We start from the raw sequence: 16707 nt of genomic DNA, 5'->3' as shown, positions 1-16707 counted from the left end.
TTTGGAAGGGTTCATGTTACCATATGGGGGGGAAATTAGTACTGCATTGGCGTATTTAACAGCAACTTATGGTACTGTTCTTCTTGACTTAAGGTGAGTATGGGACAAGGTCCAAGGCCACACCAAGAGGCCACCTCGGGGGGCTCTGGGGCGTCAGGGTGCAGAGATCTGTTACAGCATCGGGTGCCCCATTCACTTCAATAGGGAACGGTCCGGTCAGAAGGAGGCTGCAAGCTGGGACTGGAGGGCCAGTCCAGGGGAACCCAGAAGAGGCTTGACATTCAGATTTTCTGGCACGTAGGGACACCATCGGTCCACTTCTCTTCGGGCTGCAGGGCTCGGGTGCAGTGATGTCTTTTGGCGTCCGGTTTGGTGCTGGAGTCACTCACAGTTGGCCAAATCCATGGGTGGGCTCAGCTCTTGTCGGTCTTGGGACCCTGAGGGTATAGTCACCTCCTTTGGACTCAGGCTGTGGGGCACGGTTGCAGAGGTGCTTTGAGGTGTCAGCTGGCGGCGGTCATGGACTCCCTCTTTTTCTTTGACTCTGAAGTAGGGGCTAAACAGGACAGCTGGGCCACTTGATGAGGGCCTTACTGTTCCCGAACTCCCTCGACGTGCAGGTTGGTTTTCCTCGGCGTTGGTGTCTGGACTGGTCACAACAAGCCTTGATAGCGACAAACCAGACCTTGCTTCTTTGGTGTCTGCGACTGCAGGGGATAAGCTCCTCCCCTTCTCCATAGGATTTTCTTTGGTGATTGGCAAAGCACTTGCAGCTCCCTAGGTTTCTAGGAGGCTGCACAGCGGCAGTACGAGTTGGTTGCTCTACGAGGGTCAGTTTCAACAGTCAGGCTGTCAGGGTTGGCGCCAAGACAATCATGTTCCTCTGTTCTCGGGTCAGCAGTCTTCTGTGCCTACTCCACTCCTTTGTGTCCATCAAAATCTGCATTCCTGGTATCAGGGGTCTCCTAAATATTCCATTTGGGGGCGTTAAGGGGGGGGAGCGGTAGTAGCAAATGGGCTACTTATCCCTGGGGTCACTACACTTTCTAGAAGGATTGCTTCCTTTGGGGAGTGTGCATTACCCTGTCCCAGAATTTCTAATTCCACCACACACAACATAGCAGAATTCCTAACTGCGTGTTGACTTCAGGCTGTTCACCCTAGAGGTGAATCCAGCCTGGCAGTGCAATACGCCCCCTGTATAGCTATTTTTTTTCCATCTGTCCTGGGGCCAGATGAGCCCGGTGGGCCCTGGGCAGGAGGTGAAATCTCCCCTGCTTGGGAAGCCTTGGGTCGCATATCAAAGGCAGCAGGAGTCTTTGAAGCTTCCTGCCTGGACGTGCTGCTTTACCAGCCTTCTTGGAGGAGAAAGCGTAAAAAACCTCTCTCCGTAGCAGACATTGTTTCTATCCTCTGAGAGCAGGGCTCTCACCTCCTAAGGGGTCAGAAACTTGTCTGTAGTGGCAAGCTGGACTGGACCAGTCAGCCAGCACACTAGAGGGCTAGTAGGTTTCAGGGGGGTACCTCTAGGGTACCCTCTGGGTGCATGTATTAATAAATCCATCACTAGAATCAATGTGGGTTTATTAATATGAGGTGCTTGATGCCAAACAGCACATGTGTCAGTGGAGCCACTGTGTAGCTGGAAAACTCGTTTTGACTAGTGCCCAGTACAAATCTTAAGATGGCTTCCCTGTTCAATTGTACTGTCAGTAATTGAACTGGGCAGCACAGAGGCATAACTGCAGATTTTTTTTTTTTTTTAAACAAATTTTATTAGGGTTTTTCTGAACAAATATCTTACTGAAGTAATACAATTGGCACATTCAAGTGTTGACAACACAACAGCACTGTATCAAACTTTCCCAACCCTCCTTTCCCTCCCCTTTCCCCAGTGAGTCAGTACAACATCGCAAAATTAATAGTAAGGGTGATACATCCCTGTACCCTAGGGATTAATGTATATTAATTAATGGGCATGGTATTCAATGTCTTGCTCGTCAGTGTGCCAAAGAGGTAGGAGACCCGCCAGACCAGCAATGAGGGCCTAATACGCGCTGTCGCACTTCCAGTAGCTACGATCTTGCAGGCAAAGCCACGTGGGTTTCACATTCTGGGATGACAAAACCATCCACTAGCGATTCCCAGGCCCTGGTTGTCTCTAGAGTGCCAATGCTGTGTCTAGCCTCCCTCAGTAGTAACCTTCCCTTACAGCCAGCCATTTTTTTGTCCCTAATCCATGCAGTTATTCAGGGCCCTCCTGGTGCCTTCCAATGTCGCGCAATTTCACACTTGGCTATTACATAGGCTAGGTCCTGAAATTTGCCAGTAACTTTGGTTTTAGCTGAATGTGTAAACCACCCTATTAGGCAATGTCTAGGGGAACAGGGAACCTTCCTCTCAATTACAGTTGCGATCGCTGCTGTGACCTCCTCCCAAAAACCACGCAGGGAGGAGAATGCCCAAAACATGTGGAATATGTGCGCTTCTCTTTCCCTGCATCTAGGGCAAGCTGCCTCATCTACTTGAACATATCGCCTGATCCTCTCAGGGTTAAGATATGATCGGTGTAGGATATAGTAGTTAATTTAAAGCGCACATTTCTGGAGATTTTTGGCGTCATCTGCTCATGCAGATATGTCCTCACATGTAATATAATGCACCCTGCCTTAGGGCTGTAAGGGTGACAAATATTACATAACATGTTAGGGGACATGGCACACAAGAAGTGTGCTATGTTGCATTTTCTCTTTTTAGAGCACATTGTCACGCAGCCTGCAATAGCAATCTGCATGAACTTGGTGCTGAGGTCCTTAGATTTGCACAATATATGCTGCAGCTCTTAGGGAACCTCTTTAGTACCTATGCCCTATTTACCAGGGGTACCACTTACTAGGGACGTACCAAGGTGCTTAAAGCGTGGTTAGTTGGGGATAAATTGACCAGTTAACTTGTTTTGGGGAAAATAATTCTGGCACTAAGGACCTGGTTAGCAGGAACCCAGTGGACTTAAGTCAAAGTTGCATCAAATACCAAGCAAAGAGTGGAGTGGGCGACACTGCAACAAAAACCTAGTTTCCTATAGGAGGTATTCAAGGTCATCTGGTATTGAGCTGGGGGAGGGTTGGGAGGAGAGTATCTGTGCAAACACCTCATGTGGAGTTCCCAAGAACATAAATAGAGACCTTAAAAGAACCTAGAATGCGACATGAGAAAAGTAGAGAAATTAGTGACAGCAGACCATACACTGGTGACTGACCATACGAGGCAAAAGAACATAGCATAGCCAACTGTAAGGAAAAATGAAGATATTTGGCTACTGTGAAAATGATCACAAACAACATTCTGAAGGCAAAAGAAAATAACTGCCTGTGTCTAAATTAAGCCCACTGGACGCACACCATTTCCACATCTTGAAGGTGGACCATGGTAGACCAATTTACTCTCAATTGGCATTGATGCAGATTTATACACCCAGTTGAACTCAGCCACACAACCTAGAAAACAAATTGATAACTGAGTGAGCTATGTTGAACGGACTGGCCCGGATGCAAAAAATGCATTAAAGGCACCCATTACTGTACAAGAAAAGGTAGTGTCATAAAATCGTTAGCACAAGTTAGAAACCCAGCAAGCGATGGTTTATCATAGAATTCTAAATCCGCATTTAGTGATATCCTAGCACCACGACTACACAAAGTATGCATATTTGCAAAGGATAATACATCTCAACCCCACCACACAAGGGTGGCTATCATTGAGGCTCTGTGCAAGCCATGCTGTGACCCAACTAACATCAAGTCTTAACAACCACTATCGATACTTAAACCAGACAGCAAAATTCCAGGAGATCATCTGGTCACGAGTTTGCTGAAATTACAGCCAGAACGAATACACCCTGATCAAACTAGATTTGTGCCAGGCAGAAGCATTAACCCTACCACAAATTATTTTATATTCTAGAAGGTACGTAACAAGCCTATGTACACTGTTGTGACATCTATCCATCTATCCGGAGAAAGCCTCCAAAATGCTGAGATGGTAGGATCGGTTTTACATAGTTTGATGTGCTTTGAAAGATAATTACATGCACTGTACATTTATGCAACAACTTATGGCAAGAGTCAAACACTGGTGACTCTCTGAGTCATGTCAGGCACGGGAGGCATGATGGAGAATTGACTTTTGTAACTGACAATGGAACCATTTGGAAATTATAGAAGACTAAACTGTGGAAAGTATGGGATACATCAGGAAGAGGAGAAAGCAATTATGTCTTCGACCTAAAAAGGAGGGACTCCTGTCAAGACAAAATTATAAAGATAAGAGGGAAACTGTGAATTAGGATATAAGGAGATTCAATTATGAGACTAGGGTTTCAGTGGTAGAAAGGTGCTTTTTCAGATAAGAAAGTTTAGAGTTTCCTCCCGACAGACAGTAGATATATGTTCAGTCTAACAGCCTGTGAGACCTGGTTCCACCTATGGGTTATGTAGGCTATTGTTCAATTAATTCATGCTTTTCAGTGTAGAAGTTTTACGTTTGTATACCGTGATGCTGTTAGAAGGGTGGCCTTGAGTTAGGTAGTCGTGGTTTTGAGTAGACCAACTATGAACACATTTGCTCCAACAAGTTTGACAGTACATGTGACTGCACTGCAGTTCAGAAAGATTCAATGGGAATTCAAGTTTTAAATGTCCTCAAGAAGTGAAACTGATGGAAAGCATACTGAAGTGCATGAATAGGTCAAGAATGGTATTTTTTGTAAATCCAAGTGATATGCAATTGGGACTACTGAGTGTGTAATACCAATGAAGAAGGGTATAAGCCATTATTGGACTATAGAGGGGCATTGTTAAAAATCAATTTTAGAAAAGCAGACATCCAGCTTACTAGTTTCTCTAGGACGTTCTTTAGGGATGAAATGTTTAGAGGGTCGTAGACTTTGAGATTCAACTGAGTGTCAATTTGTTGGTGCACGGATATGTACTTTTTCTGGGACCACTCAACTCAGGGGTTCCATGTAAAGAATGAATTGATGAAGTGAGAAGATTTAGCTTAAGGAACAACACATTTTACTTGCATTGAAATAAAAAAAAGAGTCAATTTGAGCAAAATGTGTTTTTGTTAAGAGAAAATCATGAGGTCATTATGCTTCCATAAAAAACATCAGCAATAAAGGCTAAAATGCACCAGTGTCTAATTACATCTAATTCCCAAGGGTATTTTCGCCGAGGTTCCACTGCCCAAGAAACCCCACCCAAACAAATAAATGCAGCAATAGGGGGGGAGAACTCAAAAAGTTGTTGAAATCGCCAAACAAATCACAAATATAGCAACATTGTAGCATCCAAAGTCCAAACATTTAAATTCAGCATTTAGTCTGACGATTCCAGTAAACTGATATATCTTCCATTCAACTTTATTCTCGCATCTTCCACAATAAGGGTCCAGCACAGCCATTGTGTTTCGTCCTTACAGCAGGACTTCATCCGGGATCCAAATTCTCTATTTCTGTAAAGACCTTAACATAATGGGTATAGGTCTGTGAAGGTTTAGAGTGCAACTGGAATACTAATCTGTAGGAAAGTGTCCTTTTTGTATGGTAACCCCACCACCTTTTTGCATCGAACACTGATGGTTATGACTCTGAAAATGCACTGGAACCTGCTGCCCAGGCCCCAGCGCAAGTGCTCTCTTTCTAAAACTGTTATGTGTAAATTGGCAACCCCAATTGACAAGGACCATATCCCCGTCCCCCTTTATAAGTACCTAGTATCGGGTAGCAATGGTACCCAGAACATAGGCGGTAAAGGGGTCAACAGGGCTTGCAGCACTGTTTGAGCCACCCCGAGTGGCCCAACTGAACTAATGACAGTGGGCTTGCCATTTCAGACTGCAGGAACTGTGTAAACTGCTCTGTTTTGACTTTGCCCTCACCACGTGAGGCAACGCCTATGCACTGCTTTTAATTTATGTCAGTCACCCCTAAGGAAGACCTTTTGAGCTCAGGGTGCCTTATATTAATGGTGTGGGCATGTGAGTGCAAGCTTATTTGTCCCTAAAGTGGCCTTTATCATTAAAGTACACTATAAGTGATAGGCGGTACATAGGATAATATGAGCTGGCACCCGGGAAAACCCAAGGTCGGCATCCCCATTATAGTACCGCCTAAATAGGTTGTGTTTGTTATCAAACAATGAGCCTCATCACCCCTGACACAAATCCCACCTGGCTGCCCCAGCTTCTCTGTGCTCTGGCTGGCAGCCCGTGCTTGCTGCTTAAAGGATAGGATTCTGACCTCCTGCCAGGCAGTGTGATCACTCCCAGGAGTCAAGGACAAAGACCTGAGCAGGAAGGAGGTCACACCTCCTCCCTCTCACGATGGCGAGTGAAGTGGCACATCTAGGTGTTGAAATTCAAGGGCTACACTGCCTCTGATTTGAATCAGACTTGCCTTCCAAGGGAGGTAACAGCCCTCCCCCTGCCCCAGGCACATTTGCTCCCGGACAAGCAGGAAATTAGGTATCCAGATGGCTAGCCACACCTTTATGGTGAGCTGCCTAGTCTGTACAGCTAAAGAAGACTTCTGTCATTTTTAAAAGTGGTAGAAATAGTGGGTTCTGGGTAGAAAAGGTGACCTACACCCCAGATGTGGTCACTTCTGGGGAGGACTAGCTGCAGGGACTAGCAGCCCAGTGGCTACTTGCTCGCACACCCCTATCTCCAGTAAATCTAGGATTTAAGGGACCCCCCCCGCACCCGACACCTGAACCTCAGTTCTGAATCAACCTGCATCAAAGAGGACAAAGAAGAGACCTGTGTCAACGACGACAGTACTTGCATGAACCAAAAGAGGGATACTCTGCACCTGTGGCAACGCTCCTGGAACTGCCTGATTGAGGTTCGTTCTCAGGGCCGAACTGGGACCAAAACCAGTCCTGGAAAACAGCTTGGCTGGCCCCCCTGAGGGAGAAGGGGGGGGGGGAAGGAGGACTGCGGTCGAGCTGTTTGTTAGGGCCGGTTTCAGCACCGATTTTGTTACAGGGGCAGATATTGCAGGCCCCCGTAACAAAAACGTCCCCCATGGGCCCAAACCGGCCCCCACCATGCCAGCCCACTGGGAAAACACCTGGTGCTCACTATTGCCAGTCCAGCCCTGCTCGTTCTAGGCTAACTCTCAGATCCCCCAGACAGAGAGACACCTGTGAGAGCCTGAAGCACCCTCAGATTCCACTGGACTAGTGACCTAGTCCCATGCAAACTGCGGGTAAAACATCTCTCTGGATCCAAACAATCACTGGCCTTTGGGTTGTTCGAGGGATCAGCTAAATCCAGATGGTCTAGTGCATCGTGGGAACTGTAGTCCTGTCTTCCACAAAGTTACAGGCAGCTACTTTGTTCTCTGGGACCACTGGACGTCAAAGTACCTTTCTAACAATTTTACAGTTGCCAAGGTTTGTTGGTCTCCAGTCCAGCAACTGATCCCTGCACTCGACGCTGCACCTAGAGAGAACCCCATAAGACCTTCGACTAACGTCAACAACAACCCCATAGTTGTGTTTTTGCATCTTGATCCCGGCAGTACTGAGTTTGCAGTAAAAAGCAGCGCTCCCACAGCTCTCATTCACCACCAAGGACAGCCAGGACAACTCTGCACCCGATCTCCACGGGACAAGTAAAATTGGACTGACTGTCGTGGCTTGGTCCAGGGACCCACACCACCTTAACCCTCCCTGGGTTCCACGCAACTGAAGTGACTGATTGTCACTACCACTTTCTCCCATTGATCGCAATGCAAACGTTCTGCAGTAGTGGATTGCTGTGATTTATGTTTTCTTTTAAAATCCATAACTCAGTTATATGTATCTGATCACATTGTTTTGGAGTCTAAATTAAGACAAACATACACTTTATTTTTATAAATTGGTGACTGATTTCTATTGAGGCGTGTCAGTTTTTATCATCCATGTTAGTACCCTACAATGCTTAATACACATTCATCTAGTAAAGCCTAACTGCTCTTTGCCATTCTACCAGGACTGAGCTAAGGATTTATTATTGTGAATCCATGGACCATCTTTAGGGCCTATGACAATACTGCATCCAACATCACAACATAATACTCCACCTCCCTAAATAATGAAATGGGAATTGAATAATATCCATGATGTGGTCTACAAGAATCATTAGAGTTTGGATCCCTGATGAAGTCCTGTTGTAAGACCGAAACACGTTGGCTGGGCACTTATTGTGAAAGACGCAAGAATAAAAGTTGAATGGAATATATATCAATTTCCTGGAATCAATGGACTAAAGGAAGAATGTACGTTTGGACTTTGGACACTACAGTGTTGAAATTATATTCGTGATTTGTTTGGTGACTTCAACTACTTTTTGATTGGTCACTCTTTCTGCATTCAACATGCTTCAATGTCCCAAATAAGTAATACTGCTTGTAAAAGAAGGTCTATATATATCACTTGTGCACTTTAAAGTATTTGTCATGGCATTTTCCAAAATAGTTCCCTCCTTGAATTAAGTTATTTCTCAGATGCTGCAATTACTGTATTGTTATGAACTGATCACAACATCCATAACTGGACACAAAATATGAAAATATACAAAAAACACAAATGTAACCTTAATCGTAAATTACCAATATGAGTATTGCACATGTTCTGTTTTACTGAGTCATGTTGACTTATGCCGTCCATACACCTTACTTTCTACAAGTCAATGCCCGTCCAATTATGCGTTGGTTCTAAAGTGATTTGACACAGCAACGGAAAAGCCCTTGCACACTGGCAGTTCTGACCTTATCAAGGCCGATCTCTTAACAGTCACATTGACCCTTCCCATCAGGATCTTCCTTCAGACCACCAGATGGATGGGTATTGAAGGCCAAACAGAGAGAAGATGGGTAGTTTGTATGAAGAAAGGAGGAGCTGAACAATGCAGAGAGGAGGAACCTTCTGACTTCATAAGTAGGTAAATGAAAATGAGAACTATCTCAGGCCTATAAATGAATCTAGAACCCCTGCAAAACAGATTATTTTGCCCACTCAAATTATCAATTAAAAAGAAGCTCACACTTAAGATGTATTAATACATACATGAAGCAGCACTTCCAGGCTGCCAAATTAATGCTGCATAAATTGTCAATATTCTCTCATATCAATTTTGTAAATGGCCATTAAAGTCTGTTGTGCGTGTCACACAATGATAGGAGGCCTTCAGAAATCAATTAAGGAAACAGACTCATCCAAATAAGATTTGAAGATGCCATATTGTAATTGGGAGATTAAGGTAACAAATCGGAGCGTAAATATGCGGACAATGCATTACTAAATAAAGGGCCAGTGAAAACCATTACCCCTTGTGGTAAAAAGTAAAAACTCCAACTGCTGTCTGTTATTTCCAGATTGCCAAATGGGAACTTCAGAACCCTGCGCCACTGCAAGCTTGGTTTTCACTGTTCGGAAATTTCATATTCACAAATAAATTAACCATTGCTGCTAAAAAGTAATTTATACTTTCAAGGCTCCTAGAATTATTGTTTATTGTGGGTTGTGGCATCCAGTTATTTTTATTAAAGGCAATTCTTTGGTCTCGAACAGAAAAGCCTGCGCCCTAGAGGGTGAATTTCAGAAAGTACTGAGATCAATTAAATCGCAGATAAATAAAGAGAGGCTACATTTCAACAGACGTTGGTCCTTACAGGAACACTGAAAAGTGATTTGGTTTCACTATTGTCTTAAAAACTCAAGTATTACAAAAACTATGTATCTTGCTTATTTTTCCAAATTCTTGCCTTTAGGAGCTACTTATACTCGTGGTCGGAGGAGCTGCTACAACAAACAGAGCTGGTCTTAGTTCGTCCAATGAGAGCAGTTCTATTGATGAAGATGTCTGTTTCTGCATCTGCAAGAAGGGCTTGTTGCTACAGCGAGTCTGAGAAAGGGCACAACCATCCTGAAGAGAACAGGGTACATGTGCCACTCCATAAGTGGAGCCCCTGATACTTAACACCAGTCTGTGCAGAGCAGCAGAATAGAACTTAAAGCAATAAGACTTCACAGTAAACATTTAGTTCTCACACGTCACTCTGAACAAAAAAGCTTGACATGTTAAGTTTATATTGCTCTTATTTTACCCAGCTGAATTCTTAGCCAACCATGAAAGCAGCACTGACAAGCCTGGCTTATGACAGCTATGTCACGCAAGGGACGCAGCAGAGAGACACTGCCCTTTTAGAACCACCCAACCAATCAAAACGTAACAAGCACAGATTTACCTGGCTCCAAAGATGGATCTGTCAGAATGGTCAGTTACTCAAAGTCCTTACCTCCTCAGAAACATCCACCTTTGATAACGCCAACTGCACTTCCTCTTCTGTCATGTCCAAATCAAATTCTTTCTCCCAGTCCTCGCTGACATCAGTACTGGAGCCTAAAAGCAAAATTCATGTGAATCATAAAGGATACAATTTATACAAGTCTTACTGTGCTACATAGTCCATTCCATTCCAAATGCTCTCTCCCCTCAATTCTATTCTGCTTCCCCACACCCCCAAATACGCCAAGACTCAAATAACCCTCCTTTTCGTTTAGGGAATTTATTAACATTCCCAATTCAATTTTTCACTCAAAATTAACCCCTCCCCCATCGAGTGTGAGCAAAGGGAACTCTTTGGGTCCCACTGGGGGAGAAGGGCAAGAAGCAGCAGTGAAAGTGGAACACAAGCAGCGGGCAACATAAAAATGGTGTCAAGTTAGAGGACCAGTTTATGGTGGGGGTGATGCAAATACCATTTGGAAGGGTCATAACCTGATGGGGGCTAAGAGACGGTAAGCTGAGCAATAGAGATCAGCAGATGCAACATCTGTATTTACTATCTATCTCTTTCATATACCACACACATCCACAAAGACTTGGCATGGAAGTAAACTGCAGGTGGACATATACAGGAGGAGGAAACCATTTAGAAATTTTTCGGGAATAATCATGCATTACATTTTTTCATGAACAGTAGGAGTCAGGTGGTGGTTCTCAAAAAGGCTGATACAAAGGGGGCACATCTGCCTCTCCTCTCCCTCTGAAATTTGGGAACCTTGTGATGGGCAGCCTCTCACAGAGCACTTGAGGTTAAGTGCTAAATCAGACTGTTAAGAATAGTGGAGCTGTTCCATATATCAAGGAATGTACTATTCACATTGCCTCCAAACTATGGCCTCGACAGACAGACAGTGCGGTTTCTTAAATGCGGAGGAAGTACAAGAACATATTAGGCTGCCATTTGCAATTTTCTGAGCAACTTTTTTAATCAGATTATCTGCAGCTTTTTCAATCGGGTTATCTGCAGCTATGAAAGAGCAGCCTTTGAAACACTTCCATGGCAATCCCAAGCAGTATGCACCCGATCAATGTAGTAAGAATACCAGCTCTAAATCACAAGTCAAAGTTGAAACTTTCTTTTGTGTTGTAATTTGAAGTGCAGTGACAGAAGTCGGACATACTTTATTCTCAAATTAGGCAAATAATCCACCAGAGTAGGAATGGTCCCAATGTCCAAAATGTATTAAACCAATAATCTGCATTGCTTGCGACCACGAGGACCTCTATTTTTTTCAGAGCAAATCTTTACCAGTTATTATTTATTCACCTAATCACTGCCTCCATGCAGCTATGGCACCAGGCTGGGGAGGGGGGCAACCTAACTTGCTATCAAGGTGGAGGACAATCTAGGGCGGCATACACACTCAAAAATAAAACCGAAAGTCAGTCTAACAATTATATTTTCAGAAAAAAAGTTTGGTGCTGAAAGCTACAATACAAGCTATGTTATTGGTTCAAAAGACAAACCCATCTGTTTAGATTTTGTAGAAATAAGGCACCATGAAGAAGGTTTCACTGTAGCATAACTTTGCCTTACATAGAATAAAATAGAAACTGAGAAAACGCATTGGAGGAAACTAAATCATGGAAAACTAATTTGATGGAAAGACAATTTTAAGGATATACCAATAAATCGAAAATGAAAGAAACTATTTTAAGAAAAAATTCAAACACACTTCGGTGAAAATTAGTAGTAGTGAGGTTTTGGGGGTCAGGGATGGGTGATGTTTTTGGACAATGATGGTTTTTTAGGGTTCAGGGATGGATGAAGTTTAGGCAGGGGTTAGGCATGGATGGCATTTAGGGTGGTGAGGGTTTTTTAGGGTTCACAGATAAGTGCAGTTTAGGGGTGGTGAAGGGTTTTAGGGTTCAGGGATGTATTAAGTTTATAGGTAGTGACTTATTTTTAGGGATTAAGAATGGATGGTGTTTAGGGTGGTGAGGGATTCTTAGGGTTCATAGGTGGGTGAAGTTTCAGGTTTTTTTTCTTTTTTTTTTTAAGAGATTAGGCATGGGTTGGTGAGGGGTTTTTAGGTTTCACAAATATGTGGTGTTTAGGTGTGGTGATGGGGTTTTGAGGTTCGGGGATGGGTGGTGTGTCGAAGTTTAGAGATTTTTTAGGTTTTACGGATGGGTGGAGCTTATGGCTGGTGAGTGTTTTTAAGTGTCAGTGATGGGTGGAGCTTTGGGGTGTTGAAGGGTGGTTAGTATTCGGGAATGGGAGGAGTTTATGGTGGTGTGGGTCAGAAATAGGCGCATTTTATATGTAGAAACAGCTTTTAACGTTCAGGGTTGGGGGAGTTTAGGGGTGAGAAGGATTTCTGGGGTCATGAATGGGTGGTTTTGAGGGGTGGTGAGGTTTTAATTTTAGGGTTAAGGGATGAGTGAAGTTTGGGGAGGTGCAGCATTTTAAAGGATCAGGGATGGGTGGTGTTAAGGCGCAGAAAGGTTTTTTTAGAGCTCAGGAATGGGTGGAGTTTAGGGGTAGTGTGGGTGGGTCTAGGTTGAGGGATGGTTAGAGTTTAGGAGTAGAAAAGGCTTTAAGGTTCAGGGATGGGTGAAATTTAGGTGTCACAGATGGCTGGAGTTTAGTTGTGGTTAGGAGTTTTTAGGGTTCAGTGTTCGTAGGAGGTTAGGTTTTGAAAGGGATTTTAGGGTTATTAGTAGAGTTTAGGGTTCAGAGATGGGTGAAGTTTATGCATGGGGTGCCGTTTTTAGGTGGCAGAGAGGGCTAGTGGTTAGGGTGGTGAGGGTTCAGCGAATTAAAAGCATCCAAAGTAATTGTTACACAATGTAAAATATATTAATAAGTAATAATGTCCTCTGACGTAAAGGACTGAAATAAATACCTTCAGCAAAAATGTTTCTGAAAGAAAGACCTACACCCATTTCATTTACAGCTTAAAAAAATAAATACGCAGAAGCCAAGTTCGGGGAAAAAAAAGTCTATGAATTTGGTAGATGCCATTCATCCAGAAAATTTCCATTATGTGTTTAGATGAAACGGTTTGTCAATAATGGTATTCCATTAAATCTTTAACTATGAGATCACATACAACCAGAATTTTAGATATAATATTTTGCTCAGCACCCAAAATCAGCTAGACAACAGATTTAATTTGTAAAAATCTTTTTATCTTCTTCAGAATTTCTATCCAGCCCTTGGGCAAACAAAACTTCAGGAGCACACTTTCAAATAGAAACTGAGTTTAGAAAGAAAAAAATACGGTCCAGATTTGCAAAACAGTATTGGCATTAACTTTCTGCATGGCTTTATATGTATTTGCAGCAGAACAAATCTTTTCCATATAGCAGAGTAGCATTTTCTAGTTGTAGGCCTATGAGCTTCTTTAAGAATATTCAAACATTGTTGTGGTAGATTAAGATACCCACATTTTATCACTTCAGGAGCCATATGGCAAGGTTTATTTTCTTGGGATTGGGATGTCTGATTTCGCCATGGTTCAATATGAGAAGGTCCGGGTTGAGGGGAAGTTTCTCATGGGAAACCTGTGAGAGTTCCAGTAGTGTGGTGAACCATGGTTGACAAGCCCAAGCTGGAGCTATGAGAATTAGGGTGAGGTTAGTCTGCCTGAGCTTTCTGACCACAAATGGGAGTAGTGGAAGAGGTGGAAAAGCGTAGCACATATCCCTGACCAGTTCATCCATAGAGCATTGCCCTTGGATAGCGGGAACCTAGATGCGAAGTTTAGGTGTTTTGTGTTTTCTGGGGTTGCGAACAAGTCTATTTACGGAAATCCCCACTTGTGAAAGTATGGCAGGAGGACTCTGTGGTGGAGTTCCCATTCGTGGACTTGTTGCTGCATGCAGCTGAGGAGGTCTGCAAAGTGATTGTTTGTCCCTGGTATATGTTCTGCCAGGAGATGAATGTTGTGATGTACTTCTAAGCACCACACCATATGGCCTGGGCTAGGTGCGATAATTGCAGAGAGTGAGTCCCGCCCCCCGTTTTTGTAGATAGTACATGGTTATCATATTGTCTGTCCGGACTAGGACAACCTTGTTTTCCAGGTGAGGCAGGAATGCTTTCAATGACAGGTGAACAGCTTGAAGCTCTAGGTTGTTTTTTGCAAAGACCCTGGTACTTGGAGTCCCATACACCCGGAGTTGTAAGATTTTGAAGGTGAGCTCCCCATCCTTTCAGTTAAGCATCCGATGTGAGAATGGCTTTGGGTACTATGTGTAGAAACGGCCACCCCTTGGACAGGTTTTGTGAGTTCCACCACTGCAGAGTGATATGTGCGGCTGTCTACCAACACTTGATAGTGTAACTGACCCTATGACTGTGTCCATTGGCGTGAGACACATTCTTGCAGCGGTCTCATATGTAAACAGGCATGAGGTACTATTGCGATGCAGGATGCCATCATGCCTAAAGGAGCATTACTGTCCTGACTGTGACTTGAAGCCCAGTTTGAATCAGTTGGACCTGGGTCAGAATGTTTTGCCTTCAGGCTGTATTTGGGTATGCTAACAGTGCATACAGAATGTGGCCCCTGAATAAGGTTGGATTTGGAATGGTTGTAGGTGGGATTTTTGCAAGCGGATAGTAAACGGCAGTTGATGTAGTAGGTTGAGTGTTTCCTGTGTATGTTGGCTGCAAACATTGGAAGCTGTTTGCCTATATAAGCCAATTGTCTAAGTAAGGAAATATGTTAATGTTTTGTCTGCGCAAATGTGCTGCCACAACAGCTATGCATTTTGTGAATACCATAGTGTGGTGGTGATTCCGAAGGGAAGAATTTTGAATTGTTAGGGCTTTTGTTGGAAGATAAAGTGCAGGTATTTGCAGTGTGAGGGATGGATGGGTATATGAAAGTAGGCGCCTTTTAGATCTAATGCAGCCAGGAAGTCGCCCTTTTGCAGCAATGGTATTACTTCCTGAAGGGTGATAATGTAGAAATGTTCCGATAGGATCAAGAGATTTAGGGGCCTGAAGTCGAGAATTGGTTGAAGTGTGCTGTCCTTTTTGGGAATGAGAAAGTATAGTGAATATACTCCTGTTCCTTGATGTTGAAGTTGAACTGGCACCATGGTTCCTTTGAGTAAGAGAAAAGAAATCTCTTGTTTGACGAGGGCTTGGTGGTGTATGGATAGTTTGTGCTTGAGGGTGGGATATTTGGAGGAGTGGTAATAATCTCCAGACAGTTACCAAGTTGGATAATGTCCAACACCCATTGATCTGTTTTGATGGATTTCCATGCAGTGTAAGAGTGTTTAAGACGTCCCCCAACTTGTGTTAGATGTTCAGGGGGACGTTTATTGTTTGTATTTGCGGTACACGTAGAATTTCTGCAACTGTGGGCTTTGTTATTGCTGTCTCTACATGGGCCTGTGTTTTAGAAGTGGACGACTGTCCTTGGTTTTAGTAGGGGGCCCTGTAGTGTTCGTAGAGGCAGATCTGGCATCGTTTGAAAGCTGGACGACAAAAAGACCCACAATAAGTTGGAGGGCCCCCATAGATTTTGCTACCCCAGTGTCACGATTTAACGGGGTCTTTAAAAAGGACATCTGCAAGATGTAACACTCCTTTGAGCATTGGTGAATATAGAGATCCTCATTGAGAAGTATTGAGGGTCTCAAAGAGGACGTAATCCTCAATAGCGTCCTGATGTAGTGGCACCTGATGGTATGCTGCAGCTCTGGCTATTCATTCCTGATAAGCTGAAGCATCATCTGGTGGGGAGGGGCGTGCAGGATAGAGATCTGAATCTGTATTACGTTGTGACCCTATATATCATAGGCATCCCATGGGTCCCCAGGATGTGTGTCCTCTCCTATATTATCATTGTCCTCTAATATTGGTGAATGTGGTGAGAAATAGTCTTCTTCAGATTGGTGTGGTGTAGTGGGTGGTGGAGTGGAGGGTAAAGGTGGTGTTGGCAAAATTGGAGAGGTAGGAAGAGGAATGCGTAAAGGGCTAGTGGCAATGTCCTTTTTCTTCCTTTTGAGAGGTTGAGCTGCAGCATCAACAGCCTCTTCAAATGACAGTTGTCTCTTAGAGGGTCATGGCGTTGTGGATTGGAGAATAATTTTCTTCCGGGCTGAATTTGCAACATTTTTGCCTCAAATAGAGCCGCTCTTGCATGGTTTTGAGAATTGTCTCCGGTGGTGTTTTCAGTTCAAAGGTGTAGCATTTCGGTGCCAGTAGATGTTTAGTTTTCGGTGCCGGTAAGGTTGGTGCCGAAGCACTGTTCCTTCTATCTTTCGAACCAAACCTAATGTCCGATGCGTCAGTGCTGAATCTGATTTGGTGGAGCCCTCTATATTGGACAATGTTTCGACGCA

The 16707-nt window shown here is 43.8% G+C and overlaps 1 protein-coding gene across 2 annotated transcripts in view; it reads right to left on the bottom strand.

Moving 5' to 3' along the window:
* BSDC1 (BSD domain containing 1) overlaps positions 1-16707 on the bottom strand; it is a 176434-nt gene that overhangs the window by 28163 nt on the left and 131564 nt on the right. For both annotated transcript variants that reach the window (XM_085648396.1, XM_085648395.1), the window contains exon 10: positions 10349-10452. In XM_085648396.1, the coding sequence (XP_085504522.1) occupies positions 10349-10452 (104 nt within the window). The remainder of the gene's footprint in view (positions 1-10348; positions 10453-16707) is intronic.

Source organism: Triturus cristatus, chromosome 3_2 (assembly GCF_964204655.1).
Source record: "Triturus cristatus chromosome 3_2, aTriCri1.1, whole genome shotgun sequence".
Taxonomy (NCBI): domain Eukaryota; kingdom Metazoa; phylum Chordata; class Amphibia; order Caudata; family Salamandridae; genus Triturus; species Triturus cristatus.
Note: the sequence above shows the minus strand (reverse complement) of the source record. Positions and strands in the feature narration are given on the sequence as shown.